The sequence below is a fragment of the Larus michahellis genome, chromosome 7 (assembly GCF_964199755.1).
Source record: "Larus michahellis chromosome 7, bLarMic1.1, whole genome shotgun sequence".
Taxonomy (NCBI): domain Eukaryota; kingdom Metazoa; phylum Chordata; class Aves; order Charadriiformes; family Laridae; genus Larus; species Larus michahellis.
In genome coordinates this window covers 44,491,417-44,507,724 of record NC_133902.1, presented here as the reverse complement: position 1 = coordinate 44,507,724, position 16,308 = coordinate 44,491,417, and the positions used below count along the sequence as shown (strand labels likewise).

General features: G+C 44.8%; 1 protein-coding gene across 30 annotated transcripts in view; it reads right to left on the bottom strand.

The window, feature by feature from the left end:
• The window catches only part of BIN1 (bridging integrator 1), a 97,735-nt gene extending 83,047 nt beyond the window's left edge, over window positions 1-14,688 (bottom strand). For 14 of the 30 annotated variants that reach the window (XM_074596067.1, XM_074596071.1, XM_074596086.1 and 11 more), the window contains exon 1: window positions 14,304-14,533. In XM_074596067.1, the coding sequence (XP_074452168.1) occupies window positions 14,304-14,387 (84 nt within the window). In that variant the 5' untranslated portion in view covers window positions 14,388-14,533. Of the gene's footprint in view, window positions 1-14,303 lie in introns of all 30 variants that reach the window. The other 16 variants (XM_074596078.1, XM_074596079.1, XM_074596088.1 and 13 more) reach the window with 6 other exon arrangements.
• Between the last annotated feature and the right edge of the window lie 1,620 nt (window positions 14,689-16,308).

Genomic DNA, 16,308 nt, shown 5'->3' with positions numbered 1-16,308 from the left:
AGCAACTTACTGCAATCCTGAATTGAAGCGTGCCCTCCCCCAACTACCCTGGGCATCTTCTCACCTAATTTAAGAGTGACTTTGGATGAATCATTTATCGCTGTGTGGAAGAAAATCATCTTGAGAAGCGCTATCAGCATCATTTTCTCCTTCCTGGGTAAGTTGTTCAGGTCATTGGCATCCATACTGTACTGCAGTGGTCAAAGTCAATCCATCAGGATACTGAAGGAGAAGCCACTCAGACTCTTTTAGTATCACAACAGACTGCTTTTCTGAACATTAACTGCCCCGTGGTAGCGCTCACCTTTGAGCAGGAACTGAAAAAGGGGCTTTGGCACCTATTGCAGGAGAAACTGCACAGGTGCAACATGAACCAGCAGAAAAGGAAAGCTGCTGTTAGCACCCATCAAATACCATGAAATTAAATTAAGGTGGCAAGGAACTGCAACATCATTTTGCTTTCTCTTTTGTCCCAGAAAAAGAATCAGTTGGATTTCTTTAATCTGTGCAGCCGCAGCCTCACTCCTCATTCCCCTTTACGTGCAGTAAGTCACAGTCAGCTTACCATGCACATGAACAGGCTGGGAGGGGGGAGCTTTTCCAGCCATGTCTGCCAGCCCGAGCTCCGGGATTCGCCATGAATTCAGTCAGGAGCCTGGCAATCAAGGGTGAAGACAAAGTTTTTTCATTTGACAGTAGCAACTGATTTTTGTTGCCACTTAAGTTAGAAACAAAACGAAACAAAATGAAAAGGGGGTGATAGGAGAGCCTTAATTGTAAAGGCGGGGCACTAACATTAAGGTTGTGGTTACTTAAGTACAGATAAAAATCCCGCAAGTGACTTTCAGAAATGACCAAGATGTAACACGAACCTCTTCAAAACTGCTCTCACACAACAAAAAGGCCAGTACAAGTGGAAGACTGGCCCAACACCACAGCAAAAAAAAAAGCCAGCCATGAAAAAAGGTGAACATTAGTTGTTGGATCGAAACCGAAATCTGAGTAGAAGCAAAAGATCTAGCTTAAGAATCTGTTTTCATTGTTGCAAAAGAAAATTAATGCACCTTCTATATTTCTAATATCAGCTTTTAGAAGGATGGCTTTCCACAAGAAGAGCGCCGTACCGGCAGTTTAGGAAGATACACAGTACATCTCCAGGATGCAAGAGCTATTTTCCTCAAGGCAATTCTACAGCATGTTTACAAAACCACACAAATAAATCCTCAGTTCTCCGGATGTTTTGCAAGCATTACCTCTCACCACCTTTGCACATGGCAAATCAGTTAAGCAGAAAGGTGCTTTTAAGTACATAACTGACAGACTCAAACCAACGATCTCCTCTCCCACAGAGGGTACTTAGAAGAGGGACAAGTCTTGAGGTGGTGAACTGGCTGGGGCCCCTGATGTGTATATAGCACTGACCCAAATCCTGACTTTCAAGGATTTTTTTATATGAAAATTTTAGCCCCTTGACTGTTTTCAATATTTTCACATTGTTTCTGCCTCCGACTCCCACCCACAGTTTTTGCAGTTTAGCTTCTGGCATCATTCAGGTCAAATTAAGTCACGATATAGCAGGAGTGGTGCTGTGACAGGCAATATAGAAAAGCAATTTCTCTTCTCACTGACACGACATCATAGTTTGGTCTCCATAGTGCTATGCTCGCACACTCGCATGCAGTTCAGTGACTGTCTACCCCTAGGCCATCTGAGCACCTTCAAAACCAGGTTCCTTTTAGAGGCTCCTGCTGCGTTTGCTGATTCAATCTTGTTATGTTACGCCTATACCTCTTTCTCATTTCTTTAGGCAATTTTGCATTATGCCTGCCCGGTACAATAGGTACAACCCGTGCACTAATCTTGTACCCTGGCATAAATTCACGGATTGGTTCTCAGCTATAACCAACGGTATACAAGAAACTGAAACAAGAATGATTTCTTGCTTTTTTTCTTCCTTACATGTATCTATGCTCCCACCCCCAAACATTTGACTGATACACCATCTTCCCTCCAGGTCTAACTCACTGTGTTATTAAGTGCACTTTTTTTTCCCCCTTCTATAAATGCATGAGCTTGCCTTGCTTTGTGAATGTTTATTAGGAAAGCATGTTGTTTTTTATTTATTTATCTTTTCCTTTGTTTGACAGATTTTAGCAGTTAAAAAGAAAGCATGGATATATCCCTCTCCTAGCCTTTACTTTTCATCCACCTATTTATCTTTAAGAAGAACATGGAAATGTCCTGCTTTTTCACCACATAAGCTTCTGAGAATAAAAACAAACCTTGGCAAATGTCATTTAGACTTCACGTTCAATTTTTCCTCATCTATTTTATATCCTTCAGACAGGGGTTTCAGAAAGTCAGAATATAAAGGAAAGAGGAATGTAAAATTAAGAGGTCGGGTGCTAGCTATAGGTGTAGTTGAGCTGAGCTGGGAAAGAAGCCCAGCGCAGCCACCACCCCACTGCCCCATGGTCCTGCTGATTCAGACATTCTTGCCTCGGGTCAAACTTTGTCTTACCTCCACTCTACCCTTACCTCGGGGCAGATCTTCTCTTGAGCACCCTGGATTGCTAGTCTTTCCTCTGTCCCTGTGCTTGTTGTTCCCTCTCCAGTCCACCCCATCCAGAACTTACTATGGAATGCACCTATTTGTGAGGATGGGCTTGAAAGAAAAACAGGTAAAGCAGCACAATCAGACAGGTGGTAATGGGGCAGCAGCATGCAGAAAGGAGGAGAAAAGAAGCAACTAGAGATGACACATGTCGGTGGCAGATGTGGTTTAAGAGTGACGTGCAACTGCTGCCCCAGTCAAAGTGGCTGGGTCGGTTCAAACTGTTGGTCTGACAAAGACAAGATTTTATCTAGAGGCAAGCAGATGGAGGCTCACACAAAGCGCTCCAGCAGCAGGTGCGCCGGGCAGGAAACGGGACAGTGGGGTAACCATTCGTAAGCAGTGACTTCTTCCACCAGAACAAATCCAGAGACAGAAGCAGGCACCTACCTCGAGAAGCGTGGGAGATTAAGAATCTTAAGAGCTTAAGCCAGAGTTTTCAGACTTTGAATGCTTCAACCTTGACACCTTAAGCAGATGGCCTGATACCACAGGTGCTGAAAACTCACAGCTTCACCAGAAGACACATAAGCTCCATTAGGGTCATCTTGACCATTCAGTCTTGGTCTGTAGTGTCTGAGGTGCATGGGCTGCACATGTTTACCACTCTACCACATAACTGCCCAAGAGACAGAGCACTGAACGCACAGCCGTTAGGTGTGCTTGTGCAACCAAGCCATCTTGGCCATATGCAGTTGCATGCCTAATTCATAACTTTCTGGGCATTTTTTTTTTCCCCATTTGGTTTGCTCTTATTCAAAGCAGGCAGGTAAAAACACTCAATTCCGTAGAGTTCCTACTTTTCAGCAAACCAGAGACTGGGAGAATATGTATCTATCAATACCCTGAAAACAAAGAAGCAGGAAATGTCAAACAGTCTCCAAGAAAGCAGGTAAATTTCCACCCTACTTTCTGTCTGCCCCAGCCTTAAACAGATACCACATCAGAGACCAAAAAAAGTGGGCACAACTGTGGAACTGGGTAGTAGCTACATCGTAGCTCTGTAGTTAATAAGGCCAAATGGCATCACTTAATTCAGCTGGCATCAACATGACATTCCAGGCAACAGGACTTCAGCGACATCAATGTCTATTACTTGGGTAGGCATTTAACATAGCTTAATTAAACCCTATCTATAGCCAACAGTAACACTAGTAAGAGGAACTGATAGCATAAATAATGCTGTTTGCACAAATCCCCCTTCTCAAGTCCTCCACCTCCTCCTCTGCAACACTCATTTTAAACGCTGATACATTTGCAAGAAGTATTTTTATTTTTATGCAGGCCCTAATGGAAAATGAAGCAACCAAACTGGGACAAAACATAAAAGGCATTTGGGGTCATGCCTGAGCTGGAGAAAGAGATAAAGGAGCAGGTGTGTGCTTGGAGGGAGAGGGGCAGAGGAGCTCTTATAAGGCAGAACGATGTGAGAGGGACTCCAGAAGGCACAGGCTGGATGCTGAGCCCTTAAGAGGACAGGAAACCTCCTGTACGTGTTCACGACCACCTTGCTGAACAAGGATGGGAGTTTCTCAAATGCAGGACAGATCTGGAACAAGTAACACACAAAGGAAGAGACACAGACATTTGGAGCAGCTGTTGGGACTCCCTGAGTCAGAGAGCAATAGCTGCAAAGGATCAGACATGGGGGAAAGATTCAGGAATGGTGCCCTCCACAGCCAGGTTGGGCTGCAGAGCGTGGCTTGTCCCATCGAAATGGGAAGATAAGGAGCAACACAGATGATCAGTTCTTGTTGGTTCTTCCTAAGCAGCTTTTAAACAGCTCTTTTTCCTTTCCACCTGAGAGGACTGCCTCTACTTCAGAAGAGCTGGAGGACGAGTAACAGCAGATTCGAGAATTGGGCTTGATGGGCCAAGTTCTTATGCTGCGAATGGGTGCGAGCCCACTGGCTTCTTTGCCGGAGTACTTGCTGAGAATCTGGGCCACACTGTCTTTGGAGAGAAAAACCACTGCAATGTGCTCCCTAAAGAGCCTCCTCAAAAATTAAGGCCTCAACTGGAGACTCAGGACTGACAGCTTAGAAGACATTTCATCTAAAACCACCTCAGCTCTGTGTCGATCACCTTCATCCAGCACAGCAACACGGCTCTTCCAACCTACTGTACCCACAGCCTCATCATAAGGGCATCCAGCCCTGATAATGCACACTTCCTCCCTGAATTATTTATGTTCACCAAGGGTCAGGGAATTAAAAGAGCAAAAACCTCCAGCTTGGCAAAAAGTTCTAGTCTAGCAACAACCCACGCACAGACAAGTCCCAGAACATGAGCAATTGGATGTAGCGTACCACTACAGGCCTCTACAATCAATTCATCACGTCACCCCTCTGACTTCCTCTAACAGCCCTCCACCACACCACAGTCTCCAAACCCTCCCCTCCCAGCCTGGCACATACAGCTGCTCGTCCTCTCCATAAAAAGCCAATCTCTTTTTCCAATTTCCTCAGCTTATGTATTTTCATAAAAATTTTGTTTTTCAAAAATAGGCTTGCACCCTTGCCTACAAAACCATCCTTAGCAAACCTCTGCAAAAATATCTGAAAACGCTGTTAAGTCTTCTGGAACACAGAATTTTACCGAAACAAACCAGAAGCATCTTAATTATCTGAGACTGTCCAATATTTACATTGGAATTGTTTCAGGATAGGGAATGGCCTTTTTTGGCAGTATATAATACAAGCACACTGCAGATACCAACAAATAATCATGCTGTCTGTATGCACGAGGAGGGAAACATTATCCGAGTGGATACATTCTTTCAATGGCTCAAGTTTATAAACACACAGCTAGGTTTGGCTTTTCGCAATGGCTGTTCAGTCTAAACAAAAAAAAGTTCCTAGTATTCTCCTACTGTAGAAGTTAGTTCAATACACAGAAGAATAGTCATCTCACTCTTCCGCTGAGGAACCTATACCTTAAGGAGTGTTTCAACACAAAACACAAGTATATTTCTCAATCTGAACGAATTTAAGCTTTTCCTGAGCACTGTTTCTCTCATAGAGCCCGTCATCCCTCTCACCAGAATTTTTCCAAAATATCTTTTCAAAGTAACCTTTGAAACATGCTGTCCTCTGCCACAATAACTCAATCAATTTTCTTTTTGGTCTCTTGTGCCAGAATCAACGTTTGAACCAGAGGGGTCATGTTCCACGCACAGATGGAGAAGAAAGAAAGCATCTCCCCAAGACACCACTCAACTACCTGAAAATTCAAAATTAATGAGCTGAGCATTCAAATTCCAGGAAAGGAATTCCCTGCATTTTTTAAATATACTATTTTTTCCCCTCAAGTTTTTGCCCTTTTTTTTCCCGGCAATGGCTGAGGAAGTAGGAATGGAAATAAGGTTGGTCCTTCCACGCTCAGACTCACGGAGCTGGTAGGACCAAAAGACCCAGTATAACTTACAGGAATGGGTAACATTGCCTATAACGGTACTAGAGAGCTACAGGACCAGCATTTCTGTTAAGGAGCAAGATCTACATTTTCTTCAAAAGTCAGTCTTTGTACTTTATTCGGTATACATTCACATCTGTCATTGGCACCATTCCAAATAAATCCAATGGGAAATAATTGCTTATTCACTCTGCAAATACCCACCTTAGAGCTGAGTTTGAAGGTAAGTCATGCATTGTTGTTTCTGGCCTGATAAAATATGCAATTAAGCTAAGTAGCATGAAATAAAAAAAAAAAAAGAAAAAAAAGCATAAATGCTTTTAGTTGTGTTTTCAAACACTGTAGTTACTGTACGATTGAAGGTCCCTTTTGGTCCCTGCTGGCAAACAAGCATTGCAGTTCTGTCTAACACAGTTTCAAAGCAGAGTGTTAGCAACTGCCCAGTGAAAAGTGTTTGTACTTCAGCTACATCAGCCTCTAATCTCCCTCCTGAAAAGGTAAATTTGAAAAGAATTGAGAAATTAGTGTGGCTCTTAAAACCAAACGTGATCAGTGAAGAATTACCAAAAAATAAATAATTTCAGAACAGGTTACCAGCTTTCCGAGTCTGCCTGTCAAATCCTTGCAGAGAAGACAGTACTTGAGACTTTGATACACGTGCATCATCAAGAGATTAAATGCGGCCAGTGGTTTTCACACAGGGATTAGTTGTTGTTGAGTACTGCTTTCTTCCTTATTGGTAAAGTTTGCACTTTTGAAACATCCTGCCCGGCAGCCTACATTAAAGACAAACTGCCACCCAGACTTCTCCTTTCTTCTAAAGAAAGAGACAAAAAGAAAGGCAACACTGTCTGGCTTTTATGACTCTCCTAACTGCACCCCTCTGGAAATGCTGACTTTCAAAAACTTTACCCTGCCAGCCACAGTTTTGAGCAAAGTTTACTGCAGCACAGCCTAAGTAGTAGAAAAATCTGTGTTATACATATGTACTTGCAGAGGTCTGAGCAAACACGGCACCTATTCCTCATTTCATAAAGCTGCTTCATGGTGATTCTGAGACCTCTGTCTAGGTCCGTGTAATGCCCCAACTCTGACTTCCAAGTCTTCCTCAAAATATAACTACTGTCCAAACCCTTCCTGAATGCAACATAATCCAGGAGGAACTTTGAGGACAGAAAAAAAAAAGGGGGGGGGAGGGGAAAGGGGGAGGTGGGAATTAATTAAACAATTGTATAACCTATTCAGGTTGGACAGTTTCTGTTCCCATTTACCAGGGCTGTTCCTTCAGACCACAGAACTACAAATCTAAGGAGAGGTACTTGCTTGAGTAGCAGCTAGGAAACAAAACTATGTAAGCAAGCTGGCATAATAAAAATGTAACCTAAAACAAACAAAAATAAAGTCATTAATCCTGTTTTCTGCTAATAATTAGCTATTTCCAATTTTTCTCTAGGAATGAGGGATGGGACCTCCCCTGCAGTACTGCCAGCTCTGTGAAGGTGAAGAAGCTTCAGAGGCTAGCAAAGCCAGGAGATCTTCCAAGGGAAACCTGAACTGTCTGAGGTCCCTCAGTCACTTGCATGCACCTGCTGAAAAAACACCTGCCAAATTTATTCACCCTTGCACTGCTGCTAACAGTTCAGGCAACTCTGCACAGGTTCCTCACTCCTGTTCTGACAATATTAAATACTCAACTAATACGATATTTAAAATTGATTTTTAACTAGCAAGACAACGTAAATGACTTTCTTCTCTCCTCCAACACCTTCCTGTGAGAGTTGCCCACTTTTAGCTCAGCACTATGACTGTCAGAATGGTATAGGTTTGCTGGCATTCAATGCATTCAATATTGCAGGTGTTGGAGAAAAACAAATATATGGTCCCTCAAGAGAAGGCTAAAACACAGGCTGACGTCAAAATGGACCTTGATGCTCTATTCCACCTGCCAGCAGCTCTCAGAGGAAGCTTTACTCATATTTCATATTTATTCCCATCTCATCACTCCGGGGTGGAGAATGCACAGTCTCCTGGTCAACATTAATACAGTCTTATCCCACAGCAGAAGCAGCTAGTCCGCACACCCCAGCTTTGCCAGCCCACACAGGAAGCCCTGCATGTTGAGCTGTGGCAAGTTGAAGAAAACAGGGCTATAAGTCTGCTCTGCTTGGGCAAATCAAGCCCATCTTCATGATAATGTCAAGTTGCCATTACAGCACTTCTGGGAAGAGAGTCTGATCCCTGCGCGTACAGGTAGACAGCCAGGATTGTAAGACAATCCTTGCAAAGTTGCAGAACTCGCACAGCAGGCAGCTCAGGTGTCTGGTCACCATCACAACAGTGGAAAAAAATAGCCACTCTAATACCTGTCAACCTCAGATACCTTCTTGTCACTCCAAAATTTCTAAAACCAGAGCTTTTCGTCCCAAGCAACAGAGTCTTGTGTCTCTGTCCAAAAGGAAAACTTGCCTTATTCCCAAAGGCCCCAGTCTGGCTAGATGCTGAACACCTCAGTCTGCACACAGCTTTCCTGAATGGCTTGGCTAGGGCATGCCATTTGCTAGTCACGTGCCAAGAGCATTTGTGACATTGCAAAAAACATTTGTGCCTGGAAACACAAAACCTTGCTTAACAATCAGTATGCTCGATGGAGGGAGAGGACAGACAGGTTTGATGGCACCCTCCCTGACGAGTGATGAGTTCTGTGACACTAACTCCATCCTGCCTAAAGCCTCACCAAAAGTCTTCATTGAAAAGATCTTATTACTTTACAGATCCAAACTCACAAGAACTGCACTTAAGGGGACTGGCTGTAAGACTCAAAATTACAGGGAAGATAAAGTGACCAGGAACAGGTCTGGGCCTTTTCCAATCAGAAAATTCATCCATCTGTGGGATTCTGCTTCTTAAAAGAAAACTGTCACCAACACCCAGACAGAGGGGCACCTTCAGCCGGGTACTGCAAGCACCATGCCAATCAAACCATTCCATGGGCAAGAAAACATGTGGAGCCTGGTTTCCTATTTCACCTCCTCCCTGCCCCATGCAGATTATCTGATACCCAGTAATACAGTCTGAGCTCATACTGGAATCATCTGTCTGTACGTTAGGGGCATTAATTCAGATCTCCCTCCTCCATCCAGTGTCTGTTTTACAGCAACATTTAAGCACAAGAGACCTTTGAGACTCTACCTGCCACCTAAGCCCTGCCTTCTTCAGAAAGCAAGCTAAAAGATATAAAGAAGCCCTTTCTTTGTCTTCTAGGGAGTTCTCCAAGGGGAAAGAAAAAAAAAAAAAAAGGAAGTTTCATGCCTGATCAGCAAGAGAACAACTCTTATAGATCCTCGGGCTCTTTGTATTTCACTGGCACAACAAGGCAGACTGCACAGGGAGGACGATTTGGTGGCAAAGCAAAGCAAAAACCATAGAAGCTCTGAAGAGACAGAAGGATCCCGAAGGGAAACCAATAAGGAACTTCCCTCATCCCAAGTAGGTAGATGTGATACTTCCTGCTCAGTAAGAGAGCTTTCTGCATCTACCGTTTTTTATATAAAGCCTCCCTCCCCATCTGCAGAGGTGCTACAGATCAGGCAGCCTCTGCCAGCTGAATCCTGAAGACAGCTGTATTTAAATTTTGTTTAAGGTTCTTGGGTGCTGCTCATTGGTATAGACTCCCACCTGCTTCAACAGGGCTGAGATTTCATTCTAGGTGTTCTGATCTGCTGCGCTCCACCTATTGGAGCACGTCTTATCGGGTGGAAAAAAAGTCTTAATCAGGGCAAACACAAAATGCAAGCCATGCCTTCTGCAAACCATGTTCCACCCAAATCACTACCTCCTCATGTCCACCAAAGGATTACAAGGGGAAAGAAACAAAGCCTTAGGTTCTGGGAAAGGAAAAGATCCTTTCTGGACCAGCCTGTGCTGCTACAATTGTTACATGAGACAAATTAATTGGAAAAAGCATTGGAACATCAGGTCACAGTGGCCTGCCAAAAGCAGCCCTCCAACTTCCTTTTTAGGGCCAGCGTCCTTGGTTATTTCTCCTTGCTGGGCTGCAAATTCTCTAGCGAAGCCTTTGGTTTACTGGCATATAAATCTTTTTTTGCACTGTAGCAGGCAGGGAATAAGCATCAGCAAGCCTGGCTGCCAATAACTATGGTCATACTAGCCCTGTGGGACAGGAATACAGCCCAGCCTCCTTGGACTGTGCAGACAGAGGAGAGCGGAACTTTGCTCTGACAGAAGTTTTAATCAGGGAAACTTTGTAAACAAAGTTGTGGGTAAACATCGGTGAGATAAACAAAGTAAGCCAAGAACAGAAAGCAGAAGTGACATCTCACAGCAACACAGCAAGTCAGTGGCAGAGTCTACAACCTAAATGATACCCTCTAACACAAGGGAGTTTGGATGTCCAAACTAAAGCTTGACAGGTCCTGGAACAAAGTCTTCCCCTTTGGTCAGGGACAGAGAAAAGGGGATCCCTTGGTTTTTTGGTGCCTCAGAGTAAAAATATGAAAAAATATGACAGCCTATTCATGGCAAAGAACAGAGACTCCTCATTTTGCCCAGCTTTGTAATGAAGAGAGCAAAAGACCACCACTCCTATAGGATAGGAACTTCCCATGCTCAGTCGAAGTCTAGCAAGGGACAAGTAAGTTCATCTCTTTCTACTCTCCACACAAAAAAAGCTCCTGAAGAAAAACCTTTCTTTCTAATGTCAACTTTACAATTCATCTCCTCAGATGTGCCTATTAATCTGTATGCAATTTAAAACCTCAGTCAGTGCCCGTGCAGCCAGTACCCTCTTTCCACTCTGAATCTCTGCCCAACCTGCTGGAGGAAAGCAAAGAGCTCGATTCTGTGACGAGGACCCTCACTGCCAGTCAAGCGACAGAACCCCCATCCATTTGCTCCCTGAACTCAACCCCTTCCTGGAACCTTGCAGAGGAGTTACCCTCATACCAGGATTGCATCAAGTAACTGAGACACTGTTTTAATTTGTTCAAAGCAGAAATGTCTGTGCATGTGCAGACTGACACGTCCGGAAACAGGACACTCTTTGAGCAAAGTAAGAACTGTGGAAATTGGGGAAATTTTTAAAAAACTCAAAAGTATAAGGTAAAAATTGATCACATCGCAGAAACATAAAATTTAAGTGAGATGATGGATTACAGACATAAAGCAAAAAAACTTCAAATCCTTACTGGCAAAGTTTAAAAGAGCTTGCAAACACTAGGCTCTCTCCAAAACACCATGTCATTGGAGGCATCACAATTTTACTCCATTTTAAGAAGTTTAGAATTATGAAAGGTTCAGAGCTCAATGTCTTGGTCTGAAAATCCTTCAGGATGAACAAATTGTGACTTCCAGCCTAAATCACCTAATTGTTAGTTGCAAAGGATGATATATGAGCTAGCAACAGTTGCATGTGTCCTTTCTTCTAGGTGGATTGCTCTGGACAGAGGCATCAACTTATGTGATATATTTCACTGGACAATGGGCAAATTATTACCAAGTATCACAGTTGAGGCTACCTTTGAATAGAGAGAGAGGTTAAAAGGGTGCGCAGCCCATTTGCAAACAGCATAGGCAACCATTCTGCCCCACATTTCCTGTGGAATTGAGAAAGTATCTTCCAAAAATAGCCAATAGTTTTGCTGAAAGGCTCAAAACAAACAGTACTTCTGAAGGAATATCTTACATACTTTACATAATAGCCATCTCAGAAGGGAAAAAAAGATGTGTACAGTGTTTCAGTGCAAATTCTGCATTGAACAAAAAGACATCATTCTTTACTTAACACAAGGCTTAAATTCACCATGAAGGAAATTGCTGAAGTCAAAGCCTCAGGGCTCAAGTTGGGAGGGAGATACCACTCTGAAGGGAAGAATTTTTATCCTAGATTCAAATCGAAAGAGGATACGTAAAAGGAACACTGTCAGCTTCTTTAAGCGTCAAATTATACTCGCCTCAAAAAGGAAAGTTCAACCACACTCAGCATCCCTTCACCAAAATCTGATACATCTTTAAGCGCTTGGTCTGTTGCGTGCCCAGATCTACCTCTGCACACTTCTGCTCACCTTTACCTTTTCTTTTTTTTTTTAATATTTTTTAAACACCTGGTCCTTATCTCCAGACACGCGGTTTACCCTTCCTGCTACACATAGTATCACGTTAACACAGTTTAAAACAAAATACTACAAGACCAGCACCGGTGTAGTGCCATAACTGCCGGTGCCTTCCTCTTCACTTCATCTTCAGCTCTATCTTTCCTCACGAGCTGAAAGTTCACATTCACACGCTTGCCTCAGTGAAACTCTGTCTCTTAGAGACAAGGGTAAAGCACCTACCGCTCCACAAAAGAGGAATTGCTAGAGATGAAGCTGATGAAGCTGCAGCAATATGAAGAAACCAGACAGACAATTAAGCAAGACTGCTTTTTTGAGAGCCCAGAGAGCAAAGTTGTTTCATTTGCGTTAGGATAACAACAGCCAAAGGGCCTAGAAATTGTGTGAGGTTATTAAGCAAGTGCTTTGGGTTTTGTTTTGCTTTTCTCCTTAGAGGGGAAAAAAAGCTGTATTTTTTCCTGTGTAAAGAGACAAACAACTGATTTCAGATCATGCAAGTTACCTGCAATATACAGCTAAACTCTCAATTATTATTGTTGTTGTTTTTCCCACAACACCAATCACCATCAGGGAATAAGCAAGGAAGTGAATTGGATCGCCAGTTGAGAGGAACTTGTGGAAAACTCTCTCCCCTAGGAAAAGAACCTGTGTGTATTCTGATAAGAAGCCGAGGAAGGGCCTGGCAGGCCACACTTGGCTCCAAGCTGCACCATTAAATACAATAACTTCATCAGCAGGCCAGGAGCTCAGCCTTCACCACCTACCTTAATATTAACTATTAAGATGGTTGCCATCTGGTGGCTAACACAGAACGAATTTAGCATCTACGACAAATTCAGGTAGAGCAGATATAAGGAGACAGATTTCCTGTCCTGTCCCCTCCTGGAACCACAGTAAGGGGGAAAAAAACACGGATGTGGCCACGCTCACTCTCATGAATGGAGCGAAGCCAGGACAGCCAGGTTGCTGCAGCCAGTTCCATACTGGATCTGCTATTTTTTCCAAGCAATCAGGCAAGTCCAAAGCATGCTTCTAGTCTCAGTAAATGACCTTAAACCAGGGGAAGCAGCATGTGCAACATTAGGCCCAACAGGTTTGGGTTGCCATTCTGAGCCAGCAGCATTTTGTAACAGTGTCAGCGATTGGTACAAGGCTCAGGCCAGCACTGCATCCAATCCCAAACCTCCTAGATTAAATCTAGCTGCTAAAGATAACTCACAGGCAACAAGAGCAGCAGTGGGCAGATCACCCTCCCTCCCTCGAAGATGCACCAGTCCTTATTCAGTCAATGTCATCCCACAGCAAATCACTGAAAACCAAGATGAGCGTGCCTGAGATAAAAGCAGCTGATCAATGTCCCTGCGTAAAACGTCCGATAATCCCTACACAGAGCAGGCATCTGGCATCAGATGCAGCATGCCAGAGAGATGAACATGAAAAGTATCCATTGCATATTCCTGGCACCTTTTGCTGGCACGGGGCTGGGTGGAGAGCAGCGAAAGGGCTCCCGGGATTCAAAAAAAAAGCCCTCCCTCAGCAGACATCGGCACAATCTACAAAGACAGTATGGTTTTTGCCTTACCACCATTCCACAATCTGGAGTTCAAGGTCAGTAAAGCAAGTAGCGACTATCATGCTGTGCTGTTAGAAGATAAGGAAGCAAGTGCCCATCTCCTTTTCCTCACCATCTTTGAGGTTACGTATTTAGCGCCATCGCAAAATACCGTACTGCTCTTGAAATCGCCGCATAAAGCACAACCTAAACACCGTAGAAAGCCGGTCTCCTCCTGCTGAAACAATAAACATCTACATATTTAAAACCAACGTGCGGCGCCCTGCCCTCCCTCCCCTCTCCCAGCTGAATCCGATGCCATGTTTCTGCCTATCCTGAGCGTGCAGGCGGACGGAAAACCCTTACAGCTCGCAGCAGCGATATTTCGCATTCCCGGGATGCGAGGGGGCCCTAAATCCGCAGGCTTTAGAGAGGCAGCTGCCAGCCCTCCCCCCGACACACACACCGCCAGACGCATCTCTGCTTTGGGGAGGGGATGTCATCCCCGGTACCCGGCATCGCCCCCCGCATCCCGGGGGAGGGCGGGAACGGTGGCGGTAGCGCACCCCCCGCCTTTTCCCCCCTCGTCCCCTACCTTCTCCTGCGCTCGGGTCAGTTTCTTCTGGACGTTGCTAGCGATCTTCCCGGCGGTGACCCCTTTGCTGCCCAGCTCGGCCATCTTGCCTCCTCTTTTTAACGGGCGGCTGCGAACGCCGGGCCGGCAGGAAAAGGGGGGGAAAACCCGGCGGGCAGGCGATGGCCCCGGTGGCCACCGCCTCCCTCCCGCCGCCTTTTAAAGGGACAGTGCAACCCCCGCGCCGCCTTAAAGGGGCCGCGCGTCGCCCCGGGAGGTGGCAGCAGCGACACGGCTGGGTATCTCGGCTGCGAGGGGTGGGATGCTGCCGGCGGGGGCGGGGAGGGAGAGAAGAAGCGAAAAGAGAGGTGTTTGACAGATTTTCCCCACCCTGCCTGGCTCCTCTGGGCCAGGCTGCGGCGGGGGATCCGCCGCAGCCTGGCCCAGAGGAGCCAGGCAGGGTGGGGAAAATCTGGGAAGCATCCCAAGGAGAGAGATGGGATGGAGGGAGAGATACCTGGTGGAAAGGAGCTGTGCCCCTGAAGAAGTCACTGACACTTCAAAACATGACTTAGAGGAACATTACTTAGAGATGCTGGCTCATGGCGGTATCGGTCTTCGTTAGTAATCACAGAGAGTAACAAGCGATTAATCTTAGTCTTAGATAGGTAACGATGGCGCGAGGTTGCTGTTGTCTTTCATCCTGCAGCAAACCGGCATTCTTGTTTTAAGAGTGTTTGTACCACTCATTGCTACTGCCGATTGTCCGTACTCCTAAATTTATACAACAAAGGTACTTTTCAAATTATTCACAGATCTTTACAAACACTGACCAATTTACATTCTTAGGGGAAGGGATCTGTAAGTGAACCAATACTCTGCTTTTAAAAGGGCAATCTGAAATTTCAGATTTCATCCTTTAATGCACCAACCTATTACGGGAGCCAGGTAAATGCCTTCACCTCTGCCCTGTCTCTTTGAGAACTGGAATAATCAATTGACCAGCTTGTCTCACAGGAACATTAGGATGGGTAATTGGTTAATGTTTGTACAGAACTTTGAATGTGCTGTGGTAGTGGCTTTTTACGTGGTTTTAGATTTGCACGAGAATTTGGATTCTGCACGACTGCACATGATGGCTGTTACAGTTAGGGAGTAATGGTGACAGCGGAGTGAGGCGCTTTGCGTATCTCCACTGCAGAAGACATTGCAGTGATGGAGTTTACCTGAAGAAAACCAACCATGACTGCACAGAGCGCTTTATAGGCCTAATTTCCCCTGAATTCCTGCTATCTTAGTCTGTATGGTATCATTTTTCAGCTGTAGATCAACTGCTTTTCAGTGTTGCTGCTCCTGGCCCAAATACACGCCCTGCCTCTTGTCTGCCCTTGTCCCCCTTCAGTGATCCTGGACCTCCTGACTGCGTACACTGCAGTTATGCCATGACTTTCATCCCAACAGGGCTTCGGTCATGCTTTGCTAGACCTACGGTGCAAATACCTTTCGTGAACTTCTATTCCTTTACAAGATAGGACAAAGTTCTGCTTCCTGGAATACAAGAAATCACCTCAGCACTGTTATTCATATCCTAATACTCAGCTTCAAAGCTTCCGTCAGTTCCACATGCTGGGGCTCGGTCAGGTGGTGGGGAAGCTTCCCGCCTTGCCTGCTTCTGCACACTCGCCTTACTTATTTGTGGGCTCTTACATCTGCTTGGGGCACACACAGCGCCCAGTACAGTATCAACCGAACCAATGCTCTGCAGGCAATTTAGATATTTAAGGAACTTGCGTTTGCCTTAATTGAAGATGGAGACTTGCACCTCTTACACCTATTTTAATTCAAAGATGGTACCAAAACCTACCTGTGTTCCAAGATGATTTCATACAGTCTTTATTTTGCCACATGAAGACTGTTATCTCCAGGGTTTCACACAGATAGGGAGGAGTGTAGCGCTCACTATTGCGATCTAAAGCAACAGAAAAATGTCGAAGGTGATTACTTGAGAGAGCTAGGCCAGCTTTTT